This window comes from Schistocerca piceifrons, chromosome 2 (assembly GCF_021461385.2).
Source record: "Schistocerca piceifrons isolate TAMUIC-IGC-003096 chromosome 2, iqSchPice1.1, whole genome shotgun sequence".
In the NCBI taxonomy this organism is placed as follows: domain Eukaryota; kingdom Metazoa; phylum Arthropoda; class Insecta; order Orthoptera; family Acrididae; genus Schistocerca; species Schistocerca piceifrons.
The window spans coordinates 1014210458-1014235464 of NC_060139.1; the positions used below are offsets into that span (position 1 = coordinate 1014210458).

General features: G+C 42.8%; 1 protein-coding gene across 1 annotated transcript in view; it reads left to right on the top strand.

Annotated features, from left to right (window-relative positions):
- The window catches only part of LOC124776072 (trypsin-1-like), a 67326-nt gene extending 47879 nt beyond the window's left edge, over positions 1-19447 (top strand). The window contains exons 6-8 of the mRNA XM_047250915.1: positions 810-922; positions 4190-4386; positions 19304-19447. Of these exons, the coding sequence (XP_047106871.1) occupies positions 810-922; positions 4190-4386; positions 19304-19447 (454 nt within the window). The remainder of the gene's footprint in view (positions 1-809; positions 923-4189; positions 4387-19303) is intronic.
- Positions 19448-25007: the final 5560 nt, after the last annotated feature.

Genomic DNA, 25007 nt, shown 5'->3' on the forward strand with positions numbered 1-25007 from the left:
AATGCAGAAATTGCAGAGCTCTTACGTACAATCATACTGGAAAACTACCGTTGCATGAATACGAACGAGTACATAACCATCAGTACTTTTTGGTGAAACAAACGTTTGCAGTATCTTTAGTCTGGCGTTTCCATTTACCTGCTGTTCAACATATCTACTGCTCTCAACCTTCCTCGACGTAATGGCTACACCGAAATTCTGCCCATATCTCCATGTTAGGCGAGCAAGAATGCGTTTATTTCCGATTACAACTAATATGCTATGTATCAGCTTGTCACACTCTGTGACTCTTCACCTGCCTGAACTGCGCTAACTAACATTTTCACATGGTACATGAATTAGTTTTAAAGTTTCGTTTGGGATAATGTTTCACACATGACTATGATGTCTCGCATCGAATTTCTGTACTGGCAGCACAAACGATTTTATCACAAGAACTGTCTCTTAGTTTAAACGTGAAGGAACCAAGCGGTGTTTACCTTAATACTCTCGTATAATCTCAATTTCCAGAAAATAAACTGATCAGATTTTGTAAGCCAGGATGATAACTGAAGAGGAAAGTTGGAAATAAATAAACAAGACTGAGTAGATACTAGACAGAGGAAGTACATTAATTTTAGTCACTGTAGTTATTTTCCAGTTCCGACGGTCGCGAGATCGTTGTCAATATCTAAATTTCTGCGAGTATTTAGTTGACATTTTATACATATTTGTTTTCTTTTAAATTTATTGTTCTGCATCCTAATATAAGATTTCTGCTTTCTTGTGCCAATATGTACGAGTAGCTCTGTAACAAGCGTTCTTTCCAGTGGTACTGACGTGAGCCCTAACGACATCGCTGTCATCAAACTGATGACCGCCTTCACGTTCAACTCTTTTGTCCAACCCATTAACCTGCCCAGCGCCGGAGTTGTTCCCACAGGTAAGCGTCGCCGACACGTTTTCAAACGATTCACCTGCGGTTCTGCGTTATACCTCGGAACCGAACGTTAAACAGTTATCTATACAGCTATTAAAGTACTATAAACTGGAAATATACTGCGAGACCGAAACACTGAGACACCTGGATATTGTCATCCAAACCTGCAATTTATGCCACTGTAGCAGTTTGAGCACCTTTAAAGTATTCTTCCATAGCGTATCTTAAATTTGGTTCGCAGGAGAGCTTCTGTGAAGTTTGGAAGGTAGGAGACGCGGTATTGGCGGAATTAAAGCTGTGAGGACGGGGCGTGAGTCGTGCTTGGGTAGCTCAGAGCACTTGCCCGCGAAAGGCAAAGCTCCTGAGTTTGAGTCTCGGTCCGGCACACAGTTTTAATCTGCCAGGAAGTTTCATATCAGCGCACACTCCGCTGTAGAGTGAAAATTTCGTTCTAGTTCTGATCCTGTTTACGCCCCTTGTGTGCCCTGCCAGGACTAGTAACAAAACTGAACACGAACAGTGTTAAAGCACTCTGGCGGCGGTTTCACCCGTCATACAGTATTGCAACTCCAATCGTTTACATACCGCTGATGATGTGTTCGTGTACGAAGATACATTAACATCCGACCACATATTCTGGGGGCACGATTTTTCTTTGTTAGGCAGTGTAGCTCCTACACGTAGTTCCGCCATTTTCCAAGATATCTATAACGAATATAGTGTGCGAAATGCCCCTCTCCATAAAAAAAAATAATAATTGGCAGTAACCATTCCAATTGCGAAACTTATCTTTACCTTTTTTTATCTCACTCTGAAAAAAATGGGTAATTTGCTGCTCTCTGAGGCTCCGTCATACTCTCACCGGTATTTGTTCATTCACTTGTTTCCCATTTACGACCTCTGGATACGGTTTTCTTCAACGGTTTCCAATTTCCGTACCCTACATCTTCATTTCTGTTTCTCGTGATTTTTCTCTTATATCACCAGTGGGAGTGCTTTTACTTTACACTGCTTCTACGACCACCTTTAACCTCTTTATCTGTAATGCTGAAGCTTTTTGCTTATGATGTAGAGCTTCCATGAACATCGATACTCTTCTGTTATGTCCAATACTCCAGTACTCCAAGTTCTTGTTCTTAGTTATGGTATTTTATTTCACGTTCCGTAGCAAGTGCCGCACTCGTTACTTCAGATATCAGTCATCATCGAACTCATTTATGAGTCGGCTTCATTGTCTGCAAATACTACGATAGTCACAGTAAAGGCTAGGTCTTGCATCTTTCTTCGTCCTCTAGGGCTGTACCCTTTTGTTCACTTATGAAGTCTTTTCTCTTCCAGTCTTTTCTTATAGTATTCCCATATATTCCAGTTTCCTTCTATCATTGTCCCAGTTTATACAATATTTAAATCTATTTTAGCCTCATGAATACTTATCCAACCTAGAGTATCCGCTGACTTATTTTAGTAATCTAATTTCGTCTGGTTGTATACTATGCGCCTGTGAGGAGCAGTATGCATAACGCCTTATTTTAGAATCGGTACCATCATTATTTTATACATTTTTGCTCTCATATATTTCATCTTCATGTTATTCAGTATTCTGCTGATGATCTCACATATGAATTAGGAACGTTGTTCCTTTATTTCTCTATCACTGTTCTTGTTCACATTTTTGTCATTTCCCAAGAAGCAGAAGTGTTGTCTTCCGAAATCTGTTCCAATTTCTACACAAAGATACTTTCTGTTTTTCTCACTCTTTGTATAAGGGTAATATCATTGTGGTAGAAAAGAATGCTTAATACTATATATCAACGTATTTATTCCAGGATTTATCCCTTTCTTCCATTGTTTTACACGTATATACTGAAAATATTGAATAATTTATCGCTCCCTCATCATATTCCATACTTCATTTTGATATATTATCCTTACTCCTAAACGTCTAAACCCTGTTACATAAACTGTTTTAAAAGCTGCGGAGCTCCGGAGTTTATGTAACAGGGTTTAGACATGGTAGGAGTAAGGATAATACTAGCGACGGGAAAGGCATCCGGCCACACCTTCAAATTAACACTCCAAATCCGGTTAATCATAGCAGCAGACCCCCCACCCCCAAGTCGGGATTAATGCTTCGAAAGAGAGAGACGGAGGAGTAAGGATAATATATCAAAATGACGTATGGAATATGATGAGGGAGCGGTAAATTATTCAATACTTTCAGTATATACGTGTCAAATAATGGAAGAAAAGGGATAAATACAGGAATAAATACGTTGGTATATAGTACTAAGCATTGTGAAGGAGGATATCCGGTGTTATTCATTAGGCTACATAATTCATTCTGCTCAGTTACCAAATAAATTTTTGTCTGTTGCCCTATTTAAGACATAAATTGTTCTCAGATATTTCCCTCACGGAAAGAATGTCATATTTCTGCCAACATTTAAGTGTTAACTGAAGAAACCATACTTCGCACAAGAGTACATCGAAATTCAGTAGCCGGCCGCTGGTGGCCGAGCGGTTCTGGCGCTACAGTCTGGAACCGCGCGACCGCTACGGTCGCAGGTTGGAATCCTGCCTCGGGCATGGATGTGTGTGTTGTCCTTAGGTTAGTTTAAGTAGTTCTAAGTTCTAGGGGACTTATGACCTCAGCAGTTGAGTCCCATAGTGCTCAGAGCCATTTGAACCATTTGAAATTCAGTAGCTCATTTGGTCCAGTAGTTTTGTGATTTTCTAATGTCAGTGTTTGTAGATATTTGAGACAGCATTGTCTTCCTATAATGAACTTTTTCCATCTCAACATTATAAACCCTTGAACTTTATATTTCCTGGTATTTTTTCCCAAGATCTGTGGCACATGTCAAAATAGTTCCAGTGCCATCTGCAAGAATTCTTGTTGCACTGAGATTAAAAATGTTTTCTGCTAACGAACATATCACTAAATAAAATAAGATATTCCACTTAGCGTAGAGTAATGGATATAATACACTAATTTAATCCAGAAAAGAAACTATTACCTCTATTATCACACTTTTATTGCCCGTGCTACAGATAACGGTCTATTCCTGTTAAGCAATACGACTAGAATTACCGTAAAAATTTATTTTAGCTTCAGTTTTTGGCCTCTAAAGATAGCAATTCAGAAACACCACAATCAGATCTGCATTCAAAAAGACCTCCCACCTAATATCAAGTTGCATTTCACATAAAAATATGTGGACCATCTGCACCTGAATGACTTAAGTACTGAACAAAAATTGTCTTCCGCAGATGGATCATCCGCTGCTGCGCTTGGCTGGGGAGAGATAGAAGACGAAGGCGAACCGGATATCCTGCAGACTGTAGACGTCGTCATCATCGACCAAGCGACTTGCTCGCAGCTGATCGACAGCTTAATAACGGAAAACCAGCTGACTGACACTATGATTTGCACAGGCCCGGTCACAGGAGGGACCGGTGTCTGCTACGTAAGTACGGTATTTTATCTATAAGGGAGCCGATGTAGGCATGAAGAAAAGAGAGAAAAGTGAGATGCTGGAGTAGGACATGGTTGTTTTCTATGATATTTCAATGTCATTGTCTTTCAGAATGTGATGCAATGCACTGCATGTACTGCAAAACCGTATTTACACGCACACACGGGACAAACGACCTTTGCAGTAAAATGTCTCGCTTGTGCGGCACTATACACAATGAATGTACGAGTACACTTGGTAGACACATGGTTGATGACATGTGGAAGTTTGAGCCTGACAATGAGTCGTGCTCAGATAGCCTAATGGTCAGGCGACCGTTTGCGATAAGCGGGAAATCCGGGTTCGTGTCTTGGTCCCACACAAATGTTCATAGACGTCATTTTATTATACTTTTGATGGCTGTCCGTCCATATTCGAAACTGTGAATGTATTTCATTTATAGGGTTGCCACTATCTCTGCTAAATGTCATGTATGTCGAAAAACACTGAAGAATAATAGGTAAGTGTGTGTTTACCCTCCCTGTAGTCCAAAATACCGTTAAATGTAACAGAATCGTGGCATATCCAAGAACATGTCTCTGGCGCTTCCCACCGTCTCCAAATTAGTTGCCTTCCCTGGTGCTCTTCGTAAGCCATTTTAAGATAAATGTTTACAGAAGGTAATCCGCACTTCTCGTGACGTAACAGAGATTTGTAAATGGTACTTAGGGGTGTCGAGGCATGTGCCCGCTTGCCTTCACATGTTTGCTTTTTTGTGAAGGCCTTACAATATCTATGGCTTGAAGGTTTCGACCTAGATACTAGAGACTCCACTGCATACGTCATACTAGTACTAGTACTAGTTTTACTTACTTAATTAAATGTAAATTTCCTGGTTGTAATAAAAAGGAACTCCAATAAAAAATTAGATTTCACGTACATACAAACCCGTAATTTTTTTAAAAACAACATGGTAAGTTTAGCAACAAGTTTACAAAATATAGTCTTACATACATCAGTAATGGTTCACCATTGAAGAAACGTCTACAGCTGTAAGGTCAGCACCTAAGCTCTCAATTTCTCTATTCGGAGAAATACTATCATTACAAGACTTTTCCTTTACTTGTAGAATGTGATGGTAAAAAAAAAAGGAAGTCGTAGCCTTGTTTTTCCATTCATTCCACGCTATTGTATCTCGATAGCATGTGCCAAAATTTTTTTTAGAGACATTTTCTTCAGTTATTAAGGAGATGAGACCTGTATAAACTGAGAGAGTCAGAGGCTGTAGAGGGATTCACAGGGCATATTAGGGAACGATTGACAAGAGCAGGGGAAAGTAATACAGTAAAAGACGAATGGATAGCTTTAAGAGATGAAATAGTGAAGGCAGCAGAGGACATAATAGATAAAATGACAAGGCATTGTAGAAATCCTTGGGTAGTACAAGAGATATTGCAATTGATTGATGAAAGGAGAAAATATAAAAATGCAATAAATAAAGCATGCGAAAGAGAATACAAACGTCGAAAAAATTAGATCGACAGCAGGTGCACAATGACTAAGCAGGAATGGCTAGAGGACAAATGTAATGGTGCAGAAGTATATATCGCTAGGGTAAGATAGATACTACCTAGAGGAAAATTAAAGAGAGCTTTGGAGAAAAGCGAATTATCTGTATAAATATCAAGAGCTCAGATGGTTGTCCAGTCCAAGCAAAGAAGGAAAAACAGAAAGGTGGAAGGAGTTTACAGAGAGTCTATACAAGGAAGATGTACTTGAGGGCAATGTTATGGAAATGGAAGAGGACGTAGAGGAAGAATCTGACAAAGCATTGAAAAACTTAAGTCGAAAAAAGTCACGGATGCAAAGTACTAACACGGCTCCCTTACACAAGAATGGAAAAACTGGTAGAAGCAGACCTCGAGGAAGATCAGTTTGGATTCCGGAGATCTGTAGGAAGACACGAGGCAATACTGACCCTACGACTTCTGACAGAAGTCAGGTCCAGGAAAGGCAAACCTACGTTTATAGCATTCGTAGAATTAGAGGAAGCTTTTGACAGTGTAGACTGGAACACTCTCTTTCAAATTAGAAAAGTGGCAGGGATATAAAACAGGGAGCGAAAGGCTGCATTGTTAACAGCAGTACCAGTACATGTATTACACGATCAGAGGCATCATAGCGGTTTTCGGTTACAACTTTCGACTCGCTCGTTTCGGATACGGGGACCCTTACCTCAAATTGATACATTTATCCTTCTCCATCACTCTGTAACATAATCACGGGATCACTCCGTCTCGATACATACATTTACAGGCGTTGATGCCTATAACTTTGACACTGTGTAGCGTCGTTGGATGACGTTTCTCGACATGGGTTTCTACATGAAACTGATCTATTAAGTCTTCTCTTCTCTAGAACTTTGTTAGTATGTAATATGAATTGTGGGACACACTGTAAAAAAGAAAACATGTGTTGTACATCATATAGAAATTTAAAACAAATCGGACCCTCCCTTTGACAAAATCCTGGCTACGACCTTGGTAACTGAGCTCAAATTTCACCCAGTGTTACCTTACCTTGAGCAACATTGGGGAATTGAAGACAAGCACAGCTTTTTTTCTGGTGACATGAGACACTTCGCTCACCACTGTCACGAGCCGTAGCAAACTTTTTCATGGGAGGTGTTGAAGAACGAGCGTTGAACAGTCTTCCCTTTCGGACAGCTTGCTTCTTGAGATATGTTGACAATAAGCTTTTAATCTGGCAGTGGGGCACTGTGGCAGTAAGTTGTTAATTTGAATGGTGTACAGTGGTGATGGAGGTTAGGAAGTTACCTTCATAGATGTGTTGGTCGAACGGAGATCAGATGGACGACTCGGACACTCTGTGTACAGAAAAACCGATACATGCAGGTCTGTGTCTCAAAGGATGTAGCTTTCACCATCCAGCTCGGAAGAGAGCTATGCTGAACACGCTAGTACACAGAGCCAGAACTATTTCGGACATGGACCACCTAGGTTCCGAGATCAAGCGTCTGAAGACGATGTTCAGAAGGTATGGGTATTCTATCCATAACTTTAGATCAGCCTGATGACGAAACCAGGACGCCACTCCATTCAAAGAAGCCAAGGGGACCAACACACAGCGCGGTGCAACAACTAGCGAGATACGGACAGTCTTAAACAGGCAAGGATTCAGACCAGTTTTCCTGCCGCCCAGAAAAATGAAAGAAATGTTGCCGCGCATTAAATATAATACAATCCCTTGCGAGTGTGGCAAGAGTTACGTGAGCCAGTGTATACGGACGATTGCCGATCGATCGTCGTGCAGAGTTTTTTTTCTTCCCCTAATTGAGTTTCGATTCTCCCCCGAAGGGAGCAGGCTGGCGGCAGATTAGTACGCCGCTCTTCAGCGTACATAATTTGTTTTGGTTCAAATGGCTCTGAGCACTATGGGAATTAACTTCTGAGGTCATCAGGGCCCTAGGACTTAGAACTACTTAAACGTAACTAACCTAAGGGCATCACACACATCCATGCCCGAGGCAGGATTCGAACCTGCGACCGTAGCAGCTGCGCGGTTCCGGACTGAGCGCCTAGAACCGCTAGACCACCGTGGCCGGCGAAGCTTCTAAAATTAGACCTTGTGAATACAACTTCAATAGACACAATGCTCTTAGCAATGCATGAAAGCGTGCACTTGAAAAGAGAAAAAATCGGAGGTATACTTCCCACAATTCACCGCCTGATGCGATGGATGGAGCTGCAAACGACGCTAGATATAGAGCGGAAGCAAAATATATGGACGCAGAACGCGCCACCTCTGTACGTAATCCGGCCAATCAAATGCTGTTCTGGGGTTATAAAAAAGGAACCTTGCTATCTAACGGCTATCAGAGAGGCAGTTTTCGATTGTATCGAACTGTAATTACCGAATCGCAAGCCGTTAGTCAGTTATCGTGTTTTTCGCGAGTTCGTGGAAGTATTTCTGCAATTGTGTTTTTCACGGACGCGTCGGCGGACGTGTGAAAGCGATTTCTGGCTGCTTTCGGTTCCCTGTCTGATGATGACATGGATCCCGTCACGGACATCGCGTCGGACACTACAATGGGTGAGACTGTACCACAACTACAGCATCACACCGCGAAACAAAGCCTGAAGGCTACCTGTGTACCACACATAAGAGCTAAATACCGGAGGAGAAGTACGAATACCACCGACGTCATCGCAAAGAAGCTTTAGAAGAAATACGTCGTATGAAACAACTGCTTCCGGAGGATACAGACAATGATTCTGGGGAATTATCGTCGTGTGGCTTAAACCGCGAAGCGACAGAATCAGGTCCTCACAGGACAACATATCTGGATGATGAATCTATGGAATGCCAACCTACTGTTGACAGCGTGGCTTAGAAGGGGTTTCAATCAGTACAGCGCTGAGAGATCTTTCACCGCAGCGCTGTTCAGGCACTATAACGAGCTGCGCGACCGACCCTTGTCACTACAAACTGATATGACGCCCTCGTTGGAGCGTCGGTGCAAGAGCCTACGACCGCCGACCTGCCACCCCACCTCCGTCCGTCCCAAAGGCTCCCAAGATGTCACACATAGTCGTTTAGAACTGTGCCAACGATGTTAAGCTGTGCCGCAACTTTAGGAAACAGATATCTGGTGGTTTACGAGCTGCGTACGTGGGAGATGGTGTAAAATTCTACATTGGCACCCTCGAGGATTACCAGAAGGTGTTCGAATTTCGCAAGAATCAACAATTACCATTTCACACGTTCAAGGATATCACCGGCAGGGATGTGAAGGTAGTGGTGAAAGATTTTCCACCTTCGGCTACGGCAGAGGAAGTGCACAAAGCCCTACAAGATCATGTCTTTACCATAAAGGATGTAGACCAGTTCATGGTTAAGGGGAAGGGAAAGCTTCACCCACTGCTGGTGTAAACTGTGACACTACAAAAGGGAGGTAAATCTGGTTCCATCTATGGAGTTCGCTATGTGCTGTCGATGAAAGTGCGCATGGAGGATTACCGCTCCCGCAACGAACCTTCCCAATGTAAACTTTGTCAACGTTGTACACACGCATCTAATTATTGTTGGCTACCGACACGATGTGTTAAATGTGGCGCCATGCACCCCAGTACTGAACGTACACTACCCCCAGGCTCACCTCCTAAAAGCGCGAGTTGCCAGGGTCGTATGCATCATCCTGAAAGGGCTGTAGTGAGTTTCAGAAAGCTCTCAAGAAGTTCCACACATCAGCCTCACGTTCTGCACAACCACAGCGGGAACGTGCAACTGTTCAAGACGGTATGAAACATGTAATGACTGACACGGCTGGCGCGGCTGTTCCAAAAGAAAAAAATGTTCAAATGTGTGTGAAATCTTATGGGACTTAACTGCTAAGGTCATCAGCCCCTAAGCTTACGCACTACTTAACCTAAATTATCGTAATGACAAACACACACACCCATGCCCGAGGAAGGACTCCAATCTCCGGCGGGACCAGCCGCACAGTCCATGACTGCAACGCCTTAGACCGCTCGGCTGTTCCAAAAGACGGCCCACCTACGCCCCTCCCCCCCTCCGCCCCTCCCCCACTCCCTCTCTCCCCCTCCCCCTCCACCCGACAGAACCACTGTGGACTGCAACTGCAACACGAAAGGGACGAACGTTTGCTTAGGCATTGCAAGATATACGTTGGTTGTTCAAACTGAGGACACCTCGGGACAAAGACGCGGATGCTGTGCTCACCGAAGTGACAAACATTCTCAGATTTCTTAGCAGCCAGAACTTTCTACATAAGCTCACCACTGCTGGAAGAAGGGTGTTGACAGCTAAAGACACTGGCTCAACTAAAGGGGTCAGATTAACATCACGGCTGCACCGACAACATATCTTCGCATCTGCCTATGGAATGCTTCTGGAGTTCGCAATAAGAAACATGAACTGCAAGATTTCATTGCCTGTCACAAGATCGACATAGTCCTCCCGGTAGAGAGTCACCTATGGCCAAATGAAACTTTCAAGCTTCGAAATACTGTCGGTTACCGCACTGACAGACATGCGCGACGTGGTGACACAGCAGTTTACCTTCGGCGTAGTATTACTCAGCGGCATGTCAACCTACCCAACCCACAGGAGCTGGAGCGACTGTGGTTTCACTCTGGACAGATTTCGGAGAGGTCACTTTTGTGGCGGCATATCGTCGCCCTGCAGCAGATTTCGAAGAGGTCACTTTTGTGGCGGCATATCTTCGCCCTGCAGCACAGCTAATAGCACAAGATTTACATCATATCTTAGCACCAACGGCAAGACGTTTACTGGAGGCGACTGGAATGCGAAGTATCCTACCTGGAATTCATGTACCAACAACCCTAGGGGACTGGTGCTGCACAGTCTGGAACAGGACTTTGACCTGGAGATCTGGGGACCTCTTGAGCCTGCTCAAACTTCCTCTACCGGCCAACAACGTCCAAATGTCCTTAACATTATTACCATCCAAGGACTGGGATTGACATCCCTCTTGCTACTATCTACGACTTATCGTCGAACCATGATCCTGTTCTGGCGTCGTTACCACTGACAGGTCACCTACCGAATCAGCAAGTTCACCAGGAAAGTAACTGGTCCAAGTTCAAGAGGTACTTAAATAATAAAATCGAGTCTACACTGGAGGTTGAGATCCTGGCACAAATCGATTATGCCGTCAATTACTTAACGCGGAAGCTCCGGAGGGCACATAAACTGTCGGCTATAACGGTTCTTGAGGACTTCCAGATCCACGATCCGTTGCCTCCCTTACCAGAAGAACTACAGCTACGGAAGAACCGGTACCGGAAGTTGTGTCAACGGTCTCGCAATCCAGTTTACCGCCAATGACAGCATCGTATGGAAAGGCAGCTTCAACGGCAATTACTTGAATGGCAAATGGAAACGTGGGAGGATATGACGTCCTTCTCACTCTTGCAAACCAGAGAAGAATGGCCATTAGTGAAAAACTTGAGGCCCACACCATGCCCAGACGACCGTTTCAGACTCCTCACGGAACAACAGAAGACCTTCTCGCAAAAGAGGAAGCATTCGCGATGGCGTTTGAGCGACAAATGATGCTTCTCTGAACAGAGCCCAGAGAGACCATGAGTATGCCACCGTACAACTCGTCGATCGGATCGTAACTACTCCTGAACCGTTTCCGTCCCCGTCTAACACCTAGCGAAATTAGAACTTTACTCAGGAAGTTAAATGGGACCTGGATCTGACAAGATCAGCAAATTACACCTGAAGAGCTTGGCATGTAAGTTATTGGTGCTCTCGAGAACCATTTATAGTGGCTGTCTCTTGACAACGTATTTCCCCTCTTTGTGGAAGATCGCCAAGGTAGTTTCTATTCCCTATACCAGGAGGACGTTACCCTGGCAGCAAATTACCGACCCATTAATCTTTTTCGTGATTTGGGCAAAACCTTCGAGAGAGTCATCCAGGCCTGCATTTTGGAACTACTTGTGGCAGACGGTACAATTAGAGCAAAACAGTATGGCTCCCAACCTAAACTATCCACGGAGCTGCAACTATGTTGCCAGAAATTTCAATGTGCCTAGTACTACTGCAGCGGTCTTCTTAGATATTGAAAGGGCCTTTGATAAAGTATGGCGGGAACAGTTAAATCGGAAACTGGGTGAACTGACGTCGATACCCAATTGTTATGTGAAACTTACAACTAGTTTCTTGACAGATAGAAAGACAATTGTTACTGTAGAGGGCGAATGGTCTATTACCCAACTGCCGTATGTGGGGTTGCCTCAAGGATTCGTTTTATCCACACTACTGTTTAATATCTATGTCAGTGACATGCCGAATGTCACAGGGGTACAAACTGCGCAGTTTGCCGAATGACGCGGTTTTTCTCACCAGTGGCAGACGTATTCACGGCAACATTCGACGCCTTCAGTGTGAACTAGGCGCCACAACCGCTTGGTGTCAGACCAATAAAGTGCAACTAAATCCTGTCAAGACGACAGACATCTATTTAAACAAGGAACGCCCCTCGATGCCCAACAGCTAAAGACTTCATGGACAGGATATCCCCTGAAGGGACATTGGTCACTTTTCTGCGGGTCATTTTGGACAAACACTTCTTTCTCCATTAACGTGTTGACCTTCTCCGGAACAAAGCTTTTGGTACGGCCAAGAAACTCCTCCTTGTTTTCAAGGGTGCTGACCTCAGTACCACAGCAAAGCTTCGGTTATTTAAGACCTCCGTGTTCTCTAAGACACTGTGTGGCAGCTCGGTTTTGGGGTCTTGCTAGTACAACACAAATTGGCTGCCTACATGTTTCACAGAATATGGTAGTCAGATGGATACTTCGTGCCAACCTCTATACTCGCGTCGTTAACTTGCACGGTGCCTTCCATAAGGATTCAGTACTAGAAGCAGTTCGTAGACGGACGACGACCTTGCACAGTAAAGTAGACACTTTGTGTAACTCGGTGTACCACTTACCCGCAGCTTGTGGTCTAGTGGCTAGCGTTGCTACCTATGAATCACGGGCCCCCCGGGTACGATTACCGGCCGGGTTGGTGATTTTCTTTGTCCAAAGACTGGGTGTTTGTGTTGTCCTCATCGTTTCATCATCATCCGTGACAGTGACTAGATGTGACTGTGAAAAAAATTGGACTGTGAAATAATTGGAACTTTGTACGGGCGCTGATGACCGCACAGTTGAGCACTCCACAAACCACACAACATCATCATCAGTATACCACATAACAACCCTTGGAAGGACTATACCGCTCCATGGCGACGGTATAAGGTACCACGTTCCTTGGTACTGCGACATCCTATGCCATTCCACCAACTGGTGGTACTGACGGTAACTTATGACCCTAAGAAGTTGACCCCAAACGTTTATTCATAGTAATGTGAACCCGAACTCCTAATTTCCTTCCACCATGAAGTCTGGATCGTCATCGACGATGACCCTTTGATTTAAAAATGGGGCCAAAAAAAAGAGAGAAAAAAGATAACGACAGTGGTCGATATCATCGAAAGCTTAGATTTGACGGGGAAAGTGAACCGAGAAATTTTTTTGCACAGTCAAATGTGATCCAGCACAGGCCGTACATTGACCTCCAATGTCACGTCATCTCTACCTTCTGGATGGTTTTGTACACTACTGGCCATTAAATTTGCTACACCAAGAAGAAATGCAGATGATAAACTGGTATTCATTGGACAAATATTTTATACTAGAACTGACATTTGCACGCAATTTGGGTGCATAAATCCTGAGAAATCAGTACCCAGAACAACCACCTCTGGCCGTAATAACGGCCTTGATACGCCTGGGCATTGAGTCAAACAGAGCTTGCATGGCGTGTACAGGTACACAGCTGCCCATACAGCTTCAACACGATACCACAGTTCATCAAGAGTACTGACTGGCGTATTGTGACGAGCCAGTTGTTCGGCCACCATCGACAAGACGATTTCAATTGGTGAGAGATCTGGAGAATGTGCTGGCCAGGGCAGCAGTCGAACATTTTCTGTATCTTGAAAGGCCCGTACAGGACCTGCAACATGAGGTCGTGCATTATCCTGCTGAAAGTAGGGTTTCGCAGGAATCGAATGAAGGGTAGCGCCACGGGTGGTAACACATATGAAATGTAACGTCCACTGTTCAAAGAGCCGTCAATGCGAACAAGAGGTGACCGAGATGTGTAACCAATGGCTCCCCATACAGTCACGCCGGGTGATACGCCAGTATAGCGATGACGAATACACGCTTCCAATGTGCGTTCACCGCGATGTCGCCAAACACGGATGCGATCGTCATGATGCTGTAAACAGAACCTGGATTCATTCGAAAAAATGACGTTTTGCCATTCGTGCACCCAGGTTCGACGTTGAGAAAACTATCGCAGGCCCTCCTGTCTGTGATTCATCGTCAAGGGTAAACGCAGCCATGGTCCCCGAGCTGATAGTCCATGCTGCTGCAAACGTCGTCCAACTGTTCATGTACATGGTTGTTGCTTTGCAAACGGCTCCCTCTGTTGACTCAGGGAACGAGACGTGGCTGCACGATCCGTTACAGCCATGCGGATAAAATGCCTGTAAACTTGACTGCTAGTGATACGAGGCCGTTGGGATCCAGCACGGCGTTCCGTATTACCGCTATGGCCGCTATCGACAGGGGATCTCAAGTTGATTCCGTATTTCTAGATTTCCGGAAAGCTTTTGACACCGTTCCTCACAAGCGACTTCTAATTAAGCTGCGGGCCTATGGGGTATCGTCTCAGTTGTGCGACTGGATTCGTGATTTCCTGTCAGGAAGGTCGCAGTTCGTAGTAATAGGCGGAAAATCATCGAGTAAAACTGAAGTGATATCAGATGTTCCCCAGGGAAGCGTCCTGGGACCTCTGCTGTTCCTGATCTATATAAATAACCTGGGTGACAATCTGAGCAGTTCTCTTAGGTTGTTCGCAGATGATGCTGTAATTTACCGTCTAGTAAGGTCATCCGAAGACCAGTATCCGTTGCAAAGCGATTTAGAAAAGATTGCTGTATGGTGTGGCAGGTGGCAGTTGACGCTAAATAACGAAAAGTGTGATGTGATCCACATGAGTTCCAAAAGAAATCCGTTGGAATTCGATTACTCTAGTACAATTCTCAAGGCTGTCAGTTCAGCTAAGTACCTGGGTGTTAAAATTACGAACAACTTCAGTTGGAAAGACTACATAGATAGTATTGTGGGGAAGGCGAGCCAAAGGTTGCGTTTCATTGGCAGGTCACTTAGAAGATGAAACAAGTCCACTAAAGAGACAGCTTGCACTACACTTGTTCGTCCTCTGTTAGAATATTGCTGCGCGGTGTGGGATCCTTACCAGGTGGGATTGACGGAGGACATCGAAAGGGTGCAAAAAAGGGCAGCTCGTTTTCTATTGTCACGTAGTAGGGGAGAGAGTGTGGCAGATATGATACGCGAATTGGGATGGAAGTCATTACAGCAAAGACGATTTTCGTCGCGGCGAGATCTATTTACAGAATTTCAGTCGCCAACTTTCTCTTCCGAATGCGAAAATATTTTGTTGAGCCCAACCTACATAAGTAGGAATGATCATCAAAATAAAATAAGAGAAATCAGAGCTCGAACAGAAAGGTTTAGGTGTTCGTTTTTCCCACGCGCTGTTCGGGTGTGGAGTGGTAGAGAGATAGTATGAGTGTGGTTCGACGAACCCTCTGCCAAGCACTTAAATGTGAATTGCAGAGTAGTCATGTAGATGTAGATGTAGATTACCCTCCTGAACCCACCGATTCCATATTCTGTTAACAATCAGTGGATCTCGACCAACGCGAGCAGCAATGTCGCGATATGATAAGCCGCAATCGCGATAGGCTACAATCCGACATTTATCAGAGTCCGAAACGTGATGGTACACATTTCTCCTCCTTACACGAGGCATCACAACGTTTCACCAGGCAACGCCGGTCAACTGCTGTTTGTGTATGAGAAATCGGTTGGAAACTTTCCTCATGTCAGCACGCTGTAGGTGTCGCCACTGGCGCCAACCTTGTGTGAATGCTCTGAAAAGCTAATCATTTGCATATCACAGCATCTTCTTCGTGTCGGTTAAATTTCGCGTCTGTAGCACGTCATCTGCGTGGCGCAGCATTTTTAATGGCCAGTAGTGTACATAGCCATCACAAAATAGGAGAGTACTGCATTGTGTTGATACGGCTGAAGAACTGGGCAGCGAATTTTGCTGTGATGTCAAGATTTACGAAATGATTCGAGAGTGTTTGAAGGAGTTCGTAATTCGCATCGGAGACTAGCATGGCATAGTCTATACGTGTCAGAACGAAACGTGTACAGTAAGGTGTTACATGCTACGTGCCGAAGGAATAATTTACGTCTTGTTAACGTAAATCTTCGGTGAAATTTGAGTCCAGTTAAATGGGGACTTAATCTAAAAGTTTCTATGTCAAATACGTTTATTGTAACTAGAACAAAGTTCGATATTGAAGTCAGTGGTGGCTAGTAACCACAATTTCGCAGTTATCTCGCAAATAACTCATTTTCCGATCCACGTGTACTTTAATTCTCTCGCTTCTATTACCGTATACTTCCTCCTGTGTCGGTTTTCGCTACCAATCGTGATACGCAGAGTATAAAAATTTTGCTCCTGGGCGCCTCTGGACCTGCTCTCTCGAGAGGACAGTGCCTACTCGTCTTCCACCGATTTAAACCAAATTTGAGATATATCCGCGGGTCGGGCGGAAATGAAAGTGGTAAGAGTGGGAGCACCAGATGGCCAGGCGTTTAGGAGAAATAGCATTTTGGTACGCGTCGGGTGAGGCAAGAGCTATTCATGTCAGCGTAGTTTTCAGGCAGCAGCTGGTGGAACGGACAGTATACGTAATGGTAATTCACGGGACGCGCATTCGAACTAGTGTGCGGAGTATTATTTCATTTCCAATTTTCACGTTACTTGCTCTTGCGACAGACCGAAATAAACAAATTTCCGAAAGGTGAGTGTAAGGTGTAAATAAAATTAGATACTTTTATTAAATTACAGTTGTTGATTTACACGTGTTGCAGTGATGTTCGTCATAAAAAGAGGGGAACAAATACTATTCTTGGCATTTGCATATGTTCTAAATCCTCGCCTTTTTTGCAGTTTCGTGATTGTTTTAAAGTTTCTATGGAAAAATAGACTTGGTTTACATTCATAAAGGCTTTTCTCTCATCTCACACTCGTCATAAAATTAGGCGTAGTGCGCCATTTAGTCAAGATGGCGAGGAGTGCTGGTGATGTGCATTGGAATGTATTTTCTTGCAGACTTCTCGGGAAGTGCTTTATTTTTCTCTATTTATGAGATAAAAGCAGTTTTTAAGCATTTTGACCAAACGCTTTCCCTGACGATAAAAACAGAAAAACAGTTATCGCAGGTTTACACCAGCGAAGCGCTTCTCTTTTTTTTTTTTAGGATGGGGTGCTGGTGAGGGATGGCACTTTAACACTGCAGGATGGCGATCCTTCTTCATCTTTAAAAATTATTAACACAAGAAAATTGTTTTCCTGGACGTAGGACTGCACATCAGTCAAAAAAATTTTGCATAACGCTACTGTACTTTCCCTAGATTTTGATGAAATAATGACGACATTCCCATATTTTGCCACATACTCATCCACAGTTTTTCGAATCCTCGGTCCAAAATGATCCGCTGCTTTTCCTTATCGTGTCCTTTTTGTAAATATTGATAAATATAAAATATTAAGAACTCTTTCGGTTTGCTTACAGTGTAAGTAAAGTCGAAATTGAAAATGCAAAAATGTTTGCACGACCGTATATTACCGTCCTACACTTCATTGCGCCAACCGCTATCTTGATAGTATATTAAGACATGGCTCTTGTACCGCCCCACCCGGGACAGACATGTTACTTTTTCTAGACGCTTTGCCATCCGGAGCTCGTACTTCTGCCACCTTCATTTCTGGTCAAGTCGTGCGTACACCATAAATTTGGAAGAAATTGATGATGATCAGTAGGCGCGGTGCCCTTTTCAGCTTGGCTCCCAAACGGCCGCTTGTTTCTGTTGGGCCGTACAATATCCATGACAAAAAGATTACCCAAAATTGCCCTAATAACTCGTTAACCAACAGAGAAGTTGAAAGAAGAAGTTCAAGATACGAAAGAATCGTGCTTTCTACGAAACAATACTAGGCAAGACGGCAGAACAATAAGCAAAGCGAGAACTGATGTAACCGAAAATGGAATCTACTGAAATACGAAATATCTGCTCAGGTACTCTATCACGGCTACTCTGTTTCCTCATATTTAACATTTTCTGCTTACATATATTTCTTTGTATGAAGGTATAATAACTAGTAAGAAGTGTTCCATGGAAGGGTTGCCAGTTGACTAAATAATTAAAACTACTTTTTTCAATGCGTAAGAAATTGCTTTGATTTATTTTCGTAATAATTTGCAGTTTTCTAAATACAGATTTACCCAGAGTTGCCACAATTCAGTGTTTCATGTTTGATAACAGCGAGATAAAAAGAACCATACATACATATCAAAGTAAAACAACTGTTGTAGTATGATGTTCCGTTATCACAAAAAAAGAAAGCAAGAAAAATTGCTTTACGTTTATAGAAGTAGTTGCTTTTTCTTCAGGGTTTGATCTGCATAAGGGACGACCAAAAGTTTCCGTTTAAGGGTATTGCTGCCGGATATATCTTTTGTAGTGCGACTCTAGTGAGCCTATATAAGCACCGACAAGTATGCAGTGGATTAGTGTGGCATTCATACACTTCTAACGTGTGTGCAACAAATGCGGATACGTGAACTACGGCGACGTTATTACCAAATGCGTTCAAAAAGGCCAACTTGCTCTTATTCTTGTCTTAGTTGCCGAAAGCCAAACATCGGTAGATAGCCATCAACGAATGAAGAACGTGTATCGTGCAGGGGTATCTGTATAAGACCGCTGTTTTGTGCAGCGTGTCTGTATAAGACCGCTGTCTTGGAATGGTGCGCAAAGTTCCTTACTGATTGACACATCTAACTGGGAGAAGCCAATCCTGATATTTCCCCATGTGATTATAATGTCTTTGCTCCTTTAAAAAGGCCTTTAATCATCGAAGATTCCTGTAGCTCGCGGATATACAGCAGGCAGTCGTGGTTTTTTTCACGCAGCAGCGCACGGTGTTTCACCGTAACGATATGCTCAACCTCGTGCGTTGGTGGGACGATTGCCTCAATCCTCATGGTGATTTTCCCTGATTGGCATATCGATATTGTACGACCATCGAACGGGAACTTTTCGATTGACCCTTATGTTATAATAAGTTGTTATTACTGGGCTCTGAGATTCCTGCAATTTTTTTTATTTTTATTTATTTATTTTTTCAGGGTGACTCTGGTAGTCCAGTTACTCAGGACGGCATGGTGGTTGGCATGGCTTCATGGACCATCATGCCCTGTGCCACAGAGAGGTCCCCAAGTGTATACACCAGGGTATCGGCCTTCCTCGACTTTGTTAATGAACACATTTAGAAGTGTATATTATCCATTTTAATCACCAGTCTTTAGACTACCGCATTCTTACTTGCATCTTTCACTATCCTTTACTTTTTCTTGGTACCGTAGCAATTTTTCCACTGACTTGTTCCTTATTCTTGAAAGCGCCTCCTACAGCCTTCTCTCCCCAGCTAGTCTTTTTAACACTTCTTCATTTGTATCTTTAACTGTACAGTTAACGTATTTTTTCTGTAGCGGCACGTTACAATTTTTTTCTATTTCTTATAAGAACTTCAGATGGTACTCTTCCACTTCCACACTATACTGTATTCCAAATGTTTCTATTTCTTCCTCATTTCCATACCGATATTCGGAACCAGTAGAGCCCTGCTGCTAAAGAAATCTTTCTTGTTTGTGCTGTTCTGCTTCTCATGTTTTCCTTGTTCCGGATATCGTGTTTAACTTTACGTCCTGGGATAGGATAAATTTCCTTCTTCCACTACATTGCCGTACGCAACATTAATATTAAGGAAATTGTTATTTTCTCTCCTACTACTTTGTATTACAAACCAATAAATGTACAATATCATTACAAATAATATTAAATAATATAATATTAGCACAATAAACCATTAGTTTCTTCATGAACAAGGGATTTGTAATAAAGACAAATAAATCACAAAGTATCAACACTATTTCTTTGAAAAGTCTACAGAAATGAATTCTAAATTCAACACACTGCTTTGCCAGAACAGTACTTAATTAATTTAAATCAATAATGCAATACATATTTCATCCACATGGTTCTTTCGTGCTAACATGGGTTTTAAACTTAGCGTACAAAACCGACTGCCTCCATGAGTCTTACAGAAAGAGCGTACAAGCACGCTGAAATCGCTATGTCTCACTAATATTATCTCAACATTAGTGTATTGCTGAGATAGAAAGGTTGCAGTATTTGATTTAGAATCTCGCGGAAACGGAACACATTGAATAGCATTCTTTATGATTGGGTGTACATCGACTAAAAACCTCTATAAATAATTTTCCAGCATAGGCTGCTGATCTTTATTTATTTATTTACTTATTTACTGGGATATGTCTAGTATTTGTAATAAACACTGCAGTTTGTATCATTAGCTATAAGACACTTTCGTCCCATCGGGAATTATAAAGTGACATTACACAAAAAGCGTAACATTGTTTTTGTTTAATATCGTTTGATAACAACAGTGAGTAGGTGAAACTATCTTATCACTAATGATATAAATTTAAATGCTTCTTTGACATGCAAACACTGACATTTAAATGCGTTTAAGGGTATTAATTTTATTACAGTAAAGTTCTTGCAATTTATTGATCATTTCGGTGCTTTGAACTTGTTGCCATTGCATGTCACCCATTATACTGCGGGGGTAAACTTCGTGCTGGATATTATTAACCCCCTACCCCCAGAGGTTCGAGCCCTCCCTCGGGCATGGGTGTGTGTGTGTGTTGTTCTTAGCCTAAGTTAGTTTAAGTTAGTTTAAAGTAGTGTGTAAGTCTAGGGACCGATGACCTCAGCATTTTGGTCAATTAGGAATTTACACACATTCGAACATTTTTGATGTAATTAACGAGCTCCTCGTCCAGACAGGAAAGGCCTGAGGGGTGTCTTTCCATCGCCACGTCGTCCTCTGCCTTGTGGTGTTATGAGGATGATGTATGGAGGGCATATGATCAACTCACTTGTCTCCCGGCCATTTTACGGACTTGTCAGACCCTGGAGCCACTAGGTGCTCAGTTGGCATCACGAGGCTGAGTGCACTCCATACTCCATACCAAGGAAAAATTACCGACAGTAGAGGGAGTCGAAACACGTCCTCCACATGGCAGCCATCTACGCTGAGCTGGCCACTCTGCTACTGAGGTGTACAACTGGATATAATGACTCACCAGTATTGTGCGACTTGATATTCAGTCAGTCAGTTGTAATACATGTAGAGGTTTGTGAAACCTCCCCTGTGAAATCTGCTTCTGCTCTCGTTGATCCAGCTGATGCAGCTTTGCAGGCTTGTCTATCCTATGCAAGCCTCTTCATCTCTGAATAATTACTACATCCTACATGCGTTTGAACCAGTTTACCCCATTACCCCCTCCTCCCTAGCCCCGAACACAGCCCTTCGCTACGTAGCTGACTATTCCTCGACACCTCAGGATGTGTCATACCAACCGTTCCCCTTTTTTTGGTCTAGTTGCTCCATCAATCTCTGCTCAGTACCATGTCGTTAGTCATCCAGCCTTTCCACCTCTTCACGAGTATTCTTCTACAGTGCCACATTTCTATTCTCTTCTTGTCTGAACTGCCTGCTGTCCACGTTTCACTTCCTTACAAGGTTATACTCGACACAAATACCTGGAGAAACGACTCCAGAACATTTAAAATTATACTACACCAGTTGTCTGGAGTGGGCCATTGCATCGAGTCAAGATATAAATGCAGAGAACAGCGTTACGTTATTGAATATTAAGTCTCAAGTGTAGTATAAAGGAATGATTTAAGCACTGAACGCCACGACGTGCGGCTGATCGACAAATGTCATCACTATTCATAAACTTGGTATGAAACATTTATAAATAAAAACACAAAAAGTTTTCTTGCTACTGGCAAATTTTAATTTTCTTTTTTTATTTTCGGCCCTCTTCAGTTATTTTTCTAGCCAAATAGAAAAACTCATCTGCTACTTTTAGTGTCTAATTTCCGAATCTAATTCTGTCAGCATTACCTCATATGATTCAACTATATTTGATACACGTTGTCTTATTTCGTTACGTGGTCACGGCGGAGGTTCGAGTCCTCCCTCGGGCATGGGTGTGTGTGTTTGTCCTTAGGATAATTTAGGTTAAGTATTGTGTAAGCTTAGGGACTGATGACCTTAGCAGTTAAGTCCCATAAGATTTCACACACATTTGAACATTTTTTTTTATTTCGTTACGATTTATTTTCAAGATGCTAGTCACGCCGTTAAGTTGCTGTTTCGTGTTCTTTGCCCTCTCTGACAGATTTAAAAGTCGTCGGCAAACCTCAAAGGGTTTATTTCTTCTCACCAAACTTTAAGCCCCTTTCCAAATTTCTCCTTTGTTTGCTTTACAGCTTGCTCATTGTACAGATTCAATAACATCTGGAATAGGCAGCTAACCTGTCTCATTCCCTTCTCAACTGCAGCTCCACTTTCATGTCCTTGGACTCCTACAACTACAGTCTGCTTTCTGTGCAATCTGTGAATAACCTTTCACTCCCTGTATTTTGTGTCTGATAACTTCATAATACCAAAGAGTTTAGTACAGTGAACATTGTCAAAAGCTTTCACTAAATCTGCACTTACAAGCTAAGATAAAGGATAGGGTCAGTATTGTCTCATGTGTGTTACATTTCTACTGAAACAATTGACCTTCCCCGGTTGGAACCAATTTTTTCATTCTTCTGTAAATGAGTCACTTCAGTATTTTCCAACCATTAAGTATTAAACTGATGGCTCGGCAGTGTTCGTACCGGACAACAGCTGGGAATGGAGATATTAGACTCTTATTGAAGTTTGAAGTTATTTCCCCAATCTCATACTCACTGCCTGACAAAAACCTGAAGCAGCCAGATGGAATGATGGGATGTCAATTACAGGCTGGTGGTGGGTGTGTAACTGTTTCAAGTTGAACTCCTCTGTGAAAAGTAGAAACACCACTACAGTGCATCACTTTTGTTCGTGTTTAGTGTTGTTACGAGGCCTGGTAGGGTTTATAGGAGGAGCAGACAACGTCGGATGTTGACTGATGACTGTGAAGGTTACGGAGATCCCACGTGCTTGTATGAGACACCGTCATTAGCACCTGACAGCTTGAAAGACTAGACAGGGTGTAACCACATTGTGGTAAATGAGCTCATACTGCCAAGTACTTTGTACATTTGATTAGATTTTGCAATTCTACACCTACATCTACGTCCACATCTGTACATTACTGTAATAACATCACGTGTCCTCTCAAACCGTGAAATCTCGTTTCCTCCTCCTCTACTGAGTGCCTCCTTTTCTGGACAAACAGTATACCTTGCACAACAAGTGTAATATATTTTTCATGGCTGGCCCTCAAAAAATTTCAAAAATTCTGGCGGTATGTCGTCTACTACAGGCACCTCATTTTCACTTCTTCTTTCATTGCTGTGCAAATCTCTCAGTATCGTAATTTGTTTTTTATCTTCACCTACTTCCTCTTCTCTTTCTACAATACGTCCTCAATTTTGCTTACCTATAGAAACATCAGTTGTCAGTTGTCAGCTCTATATTTCTCTGTTTTGTCTTTGACTTAGATGTGATTGTGAGTTGCTTTTTATGTGCATACTGTCTTAGTTCATAGGTACAGATTTGAGCTCACATTACGTTCGTTTCCTACTGCTTCGTCCTTATCGACTTTGTGCCGATCTTGTTTTCCCGATTACACCTCCTCCCCCATCTCCCCTTCCTCCACACTGCCCTACCACCTGCTTCCACCTCCTAGTATGGTAATCCAAAAGTTGAATTACTTCATTTGGATTAATTGAAGCAAGAGGAGAGATGTCTGTTTGGTCTTTGGATATTGTACTGTCAGCTTAAATACAGTAATAATCAGAACAACATTAACGACTAAATAGATTATTTTAAGCCACTTACATGCTCGCAGTTCCTTTCAAACATCACATGGGACTCATGTTGTTCACATTATCACCACCTAGTTTTATTTCTGGATTATGTACGTTGACAGGACTATTCATCAACCTTCTTCTGCCACAAATTTTGTTCACACTATTATTAAGTATTTTGCTCTAGCTGTAGGGAGTATACAGAGTTTTATGAATTTGGGAATAATAGCACAAAATCATCCGTACTGTTTATCAACACTGATGCACGTTTCTGTAATATATCCATGTACACGTAGATGCTATGTTTCCTTAGAAGAATGCCAGCGATTAAGAGCATTGTTGACGTGCAATAGCTCCGTGTCTTAAAGCAGAATGAACATGTTGAGATGAGCTGATAGTACCACCGAATGAAGATCATTGTATTACCTTTTGTATAGAACCAGTTTAGGGTTCTAGAGCGCGTAGACTAGTAATTTGGTATGCGATCTGCTAGCGCTGTTTTCAACACACAACTACACATCAACAGGGAGGTATCTCGATCAATGGCATCAGTAGAAATTCGTGGGAAAGCTATTCACCTGCATTCAAATGGCTCTGAGCATTATGGGACTCAACTGCTGAGGTCATTAGTCCCCTAGAACTTAGAACTAGTTAAACCTAACTAACCTAAGGACATCACAAACACACATGCCCGAGGCAGGATTCGAACCTGCGACCGTAGCGGTCTTGCGGTTGCATACTGCAGCGCCTTTAACCGCACGGCCACTTCGGCCGGCTGCACCTGCATTCAGGCGTCTGATTGCGGTACTGCGGAGAAACTTATCAGCAACATTATAAACATATACATTTTAACAGAAAATGATTGCGGCACGAAATCGGTATCCTTATAAGGTTAGTCAGGGCTGCAAAATAATTTACCTACCGGCGAATGTTATAGAGAAGGCT